Below are 5,501 nucleotides of genomic sequence, written 5' to 3'. Positions count from 1 at the left end.
TTACTTCATCTCCATTTGCCTTTTGTGTATCTCACAGTGTCTGTTTAGCTTGGACTTCTCTCGGAATCTTTTCCCACACGTGCTGCATGAATGCAGCTTTTCAACTATAGGCATCAAACTGTGCGTCTTGATGTGTCTATTGAGTTTGGACTTCTCGCGGAAGGCCTTCCCACACTCATTGCATGTGTGAGGCTTCTCTCCTGAGTGAATCATTTGGTGTCGGTTGAGGTCGTTCTTACCGCTGAAGCACTTCCCGCAATGCTGGCAGACGTAGGGCTTCTCCCCAGTGTGCACACGTTCATGGATGATGAGGTTGGAGCGGTCGTTAAAGCCGCGCCCGCAGACGTCGCAGTGGAACGGCCTTTCCCCCGTGTGCACTCGTATGTGGCGGATGAGCTTGGAGCGAGCGACAAAGGCTTTCCCGCACTCTCCACACTTGTGCCGCTTTTCGATCTCCTGGTTGCTGTGGGCGTCGAGGTGTACCATCAACCCCTTCCTGCTCTCAAAAGTCTTGCCACACTCGTCACAGGCCCACAGCTCCACATGGTGTATCTTGATGTGGTTGTCAAGGAGATGCTGCTGCTGAAAGCTCCGCCCACATTTGCAGGTGAAGAGGTCTTGGTTGTGATGCTGGCGGGAGTGTTCCGCCAAAGCTACCTGCTGCTTGTATGACTTTCCGCACAACTTACAGCTGAACAACTCCTCCTTTTGGTTTCCATCATCAGTGCATTGATCTGCTTTACAACTCGTACTCAAGTTGATAACACCATTAACTTCTGCATTACAGCATTCACCTTTCGAAGTCTTTCTGCTGAAATTCTCTTCACTGTGGACTTGCATGTGCTTGTCGAGCGTCAAGCGACTGCTGAACGGTGTCCGACAGACACAACACTCAAAGAGGCTGCCAATAAAGTGACCCCTGAAGTGAAGAACCAGGTCTGAGATGCTCTCAAAGTCTTCGTCGCATTCCTCACAGGTGAAAGGGACGGTGGTCACCCGCCGCAACGTGAAGTACTGACCGGAGTTCTTGGTCAGGTAGAGATTCACAGCAGGCTTGTACTTGATGACTTTTATAGGGGCTAGACCGTTTTCAACCTGAATGTTACAAGAAGAAGGAATTAAAATTAATTAGACAGCATATGGAGAATTCTGCAAAACCAGACAAGCAAATACACAATACAATTAAAATTCAATACATTCTTCCTATGAGAGTCAGAGTGCTTACAAAATTACATGAATGAAGAATTAATAAACACAATTCAGACAAACAAAAAAGAAAATAGGTGCCTCTGTGATATTTTGAGTTGTGGAAAATCTATTTAGATGCCTGACTTCAAGTTTATACTTACTAGTATTCCCCATCACATACTGACAGCATAACCACATATGAATAGGTGAGTATTGACTTGCATGACAACTATTCACATCTTTTAATGAGTGGAATAGATAAGCCTCACAAAAGATAAGCTTTTGTGTCACTGTTTCAATTTGTAGATACCAGACACAACACTGGAGACCGATGAGCAGAGATAGACAGAGAGATAGAGAGAGATAGAAAGAGATAGACAGAGAGATAGATAGAGATAGAAAGAGATAGATAGATAGAGAGATAGATAGAGATAGAAAGAGATAGATAGAGAGATAGATAGAGATAGAAAGAGATAGATAGAGAGATAGAGAGATAGATAGAGATAGAAAGAGATAGAGAGATAGATAGAGATAGAAAGAGATAGATAGATAGATAGAGATAGATAGATAGAGAGATAGATAGAGATAGAAAGAGATAGATAGAGAGATAGAGATAGAAAGAGATAGATAGAGAGATAGATAGAGATAGAGAGATAGATAGAGATAGAAAGAGAAGTTGATGGCCAAAGTGATTTTATCCCATCAAACATGTCTAGGAGATATTACGGATGCATGTTTCCCTGTATAATGCAAGAGGTCATGCATAGTTGGTCATTTATATATTTCTTTTTTTTTCATCTCAGATATACATGTACTGAGCAGTTGTTTTGAGTCGAGTTTCATGTATATGTTTTGATTGTGACTGTTATCAAACGGACCTATTAAACCTGTAGGTCAATATTGAGACACAGAAATTCTGCTGGAAAGAATGGTCCCTGGATCATATTGGCAATGCATTAAAAAATATTATAAAATGGGTTCAAGAATGTAGCCAATAGGAAGCACTGAAATGAGTCACGTGTGCTTTGGTTATTCTAGTCCCATCGCACTGCGTGTTTAATCCTATTGCCGATCGTCTGTGCGCGCGGCGGCTCCTTTGAATTGCATGCATACAGTACGCGCTGTCAATCCTGTAAACAACTTCTAGTTCGGGCTGCCGGCCGGCCGGCCTTTCTTCCCTTGTGCATAACAATGTGTGGCGTGCCTTGGGCGTACGTATACTCTTACGTACACTTTGCACAGTACAGTAGACCAAGCGTTGTGGGACCGGACGCGTACATGGAGTCACTTTGAAGGGCAACCAACGATTTAGCAGGTTAATTCTCACGCCGTTTTCAGAGTATGTTGTCTAGTAGGCCTATATGAGGAGTCTATATCAAGTCTTCAAGGTAAAGGGTGCATATTCTATGTAAAATAAGTAAGTTTTCATGCGGGAACTTAAGTGTCCGGAAACCCAACCCCCATCATACTTATACTGTATGTGCGGGATTTCCGAGTGCGACGTGCGTAAATGTTTGGGACGAACATCTTCGGGCGTCTTGACACACAAAGGTACGTGAAAAACGCTGAAAAATGCTGTTAGTTTTCGAATTTTCGACCCATTTTATAAAACAAATGATGCACAGGATTATTTCGTGGCGTTAGTTGAGGCGTAGCTCACTCTCGGGTATTTACAATGTAGTGCAACATGCACTCGGCTTCGCCTCGTGCATGTTTCACAATTGTAAATACCCTCGAGTGCGCTATACGCCTCCACTAACACACTCTATCCTGTGCATCATTTGTATATTACCCATGGCACTGACAGGGTTAATGCACTGACAGACAAGGATCAACCTAGAATCAATGGGTAATACACATAGTAATGTTGACCCTGGGTAGTTAACCCATTGAGGACGAGTCCTGAGTATACTCGGGCAGGGGTCTCTAGGAAATGCGTGTTGTAGCAAAATAAGTCCATCCTCAATGGATTAATTTGGGCCAATACACATGTTGACTTCGTTTGTATACAAATGATGCACAGGATAGAGTGTGTTAGTGAAGGTGCGGCGCGCTCGAGAGTATTGACAATGGTGCGACATGCACGAGGCGCACGAAATAATCCTGTGCATCATTTGTTTTATAAAATGGGTCGAAAACTAACAGCATTATTCACGTACCTTTGTGGGTCAATACCAGTCAGCTACATGTAGCACTCGCTCAAAAGTCAAGATGTCCAAAGATGTTCGTCCCAAACATTTACGCACGTCGCACTCGGAAATCCCGCACATAAGTACTGTACGTACGTATAAGAGTATACGTACGCCACGTGTTATGCACAAGAAAGGCCGCCGGCTGTTGTGGCAGCCCGCGGCCCGAACTAGAAGTTGTTTACAGGATTGACAGCGCGTAGATAGCGCGTGACGCACTTGTAACAACTGATTGAGGGCGCACTGCTACTGTAAATATTGTGACGTACGTCAGGCCAGGGAGGTGGAAGAGAGACTCTTCTTAGTGCATTTACTAAGAAATTAATGCACACACACGTGACTCATTTCAGCGCTTCCAATTGGCTACATTCTTGAACCCATTTTACAATATTTCTTAATGTAATTTATGAGAGTATTTTTGTGTGGAATTATGTCCCTCTAAAAGTATGCAAAATCATAACTCTTATTTAAGTAAGCAACTGGTACTGGAAAAAACAACAACAATATATAAATACATCACCAAACAATCCATGTTTAAATATTGCATGTAACATTTCTCAGTCCTGAATGGTGTGTCTTCTCCCATTCTACATAGTGTAAAGGGAGACTTGAGTAGACCGACAGATAAAAAGGTGGATCACTTTTGGTTCTTGGTTTCCTTTGGTTCCTGGCCCAGACAAGTCCTCGGGGGACTGCTTGAAGTCATCTGCTGCCAAATCTGTGTCCTCTCTTGATTCGACTTCAGACTCAGTGCCCTCATTCTTCATACTCGCCACCCCAGTGCTTGCACGGCATGAAATCAGTATACCTACTAGGGTGGAATATGTATTAATGATAATATGAAACACTACAAGATCTCTGCACCCTGAAAAAAAGACACAAAATCAGCAGTGCATGCTTGGAGACTTTTATAGCCATTCTGATATGATATGTCATGAAATCAGTACATCTACATGTAGTGGGGTGGAATATGGTATTAATAAGACTTATAATACACTCAGCAAAAAAAAGAAAGAAAGAAAGTAAATGCTTTTTCAAGTTTAGATTTCTCATAGAATAATTGGATGAAAGCTAATGTATTATATACCATATTGAAGGTAATTCAATTGGCTATCAACCTGGTAGGTCAACAAAAAGGGAAACTTAACGCATGAGTGACCACCATTGTTTTTCTCTTCCAGGGCACAAAAGTAAAAATGGCAAAACTGAACAAGTTGTAATTCATGCGTATGTGCTCTTCCACAGAACAATAATCTTTGAACAAACAAGTTTCACACAAAAAGAAACATGAATTAAGTTGTAATTAAACAAACCTTTGATCTCTATGATATCTTTAAAGACTAAAAGACCAATGAAAGCTAAAAAAATGGAGGAAAAGCATCTTATGTCAAATCTAAATTCAAATGAAATAAGAGAAGAAGTAATAATCAACAAAGAATGTGCTCAACCATGCGTAAAGTCTTCTTTTTAATTAACCTATGAGCTTAATAGCCAATTAAATTACCTTTTATATGGTATATAATCCATGGATTTTCATAAAATCTTCTATGAAAAATATGACCTAGAAAAAGTGTTTACTTTCTTTCTTTTTTTTGCTGAGTGTATGAAGCAGCAGAAGATCTCTCCACCCTGAAAAAAGACACAAAATCAGCAGTTCATGCTTGGAGACTTTTATAGCCACTCTGATGTGATATGGCATGAAATCGGTACATCTAGTGGGGGTGGAATAGATGGTATTAATAAGACTTAAAATATGAAGCAGTAAGATCTCTCCACCCTGAAAAAAAAAGACACTAAATAAAAAATCAGCAGTGCATGCTTGGAGAGTTTGTGGTCACTTTGATATTCAGGGTGAGGTCAGTTCCTGGTACGGTTGGCACATTGAATTTGGAGACATAATTATGGTAGTGTGACATCAAACAACAGATGAACTGTATAATGGTCTAGGTATGGATACAGTATCAACTCCAGCAGTAAACAGCTTAATACTGTCCTGTACTCGGTTAGCATCAATCTACAGTGTGACAGTGCTACAAACTATTACACGGTATTATTGACACTCATAATTGTGAGAATGCATTTTTATCCAATATTTACAGCATGTTTTGTATTTGACCGAAAGAT

The 5,501-nt window shown here is 41.1% G+C and overlaps 1 protein-coding gene across 1 annotated transcript; it reads right to left on the bottom strand.

The window, feature by feature from the left end:
* On the bottom strand, nucleotides 1–4,144 carry LOC140229800 (uncharacterized). Its single transcript, XM_072310034.1, has 2 exons — nucleotides 4,019–4,144; nucleotides 1–1,095 (listed from the first exon to the last, which is right to left on the bottom strand). The coding sequence occupies exons 1-2, from the start codon at nucleotides 4,142–4,144 to the stop codon at nucleotides 1–3; spliced, it is 1,221 nt and encodes a 406-aa protein (XP_072166135.1).
* Nucleotides 4,145–5,501: the final 1,357 nt, after the last annotated feature.

The sequence above is a fragment of the Diadema setosum genome, chromosome 6 (genome assembly GCF_964275005.1).
Source record: "Diadema setosum chromosome 6, eeDiaSeto1, whole genome shotgun sequence".
NCBI classification, from domain to species: Eukaryota; Metazoa; Echinodermata; class Echinoidea; order Diadematoida; family Diadematidae; genus Diadema; species Diadema setosum.
This window is presented reverse-complemented; position numbering and strand designations above follow the sequence as displayed.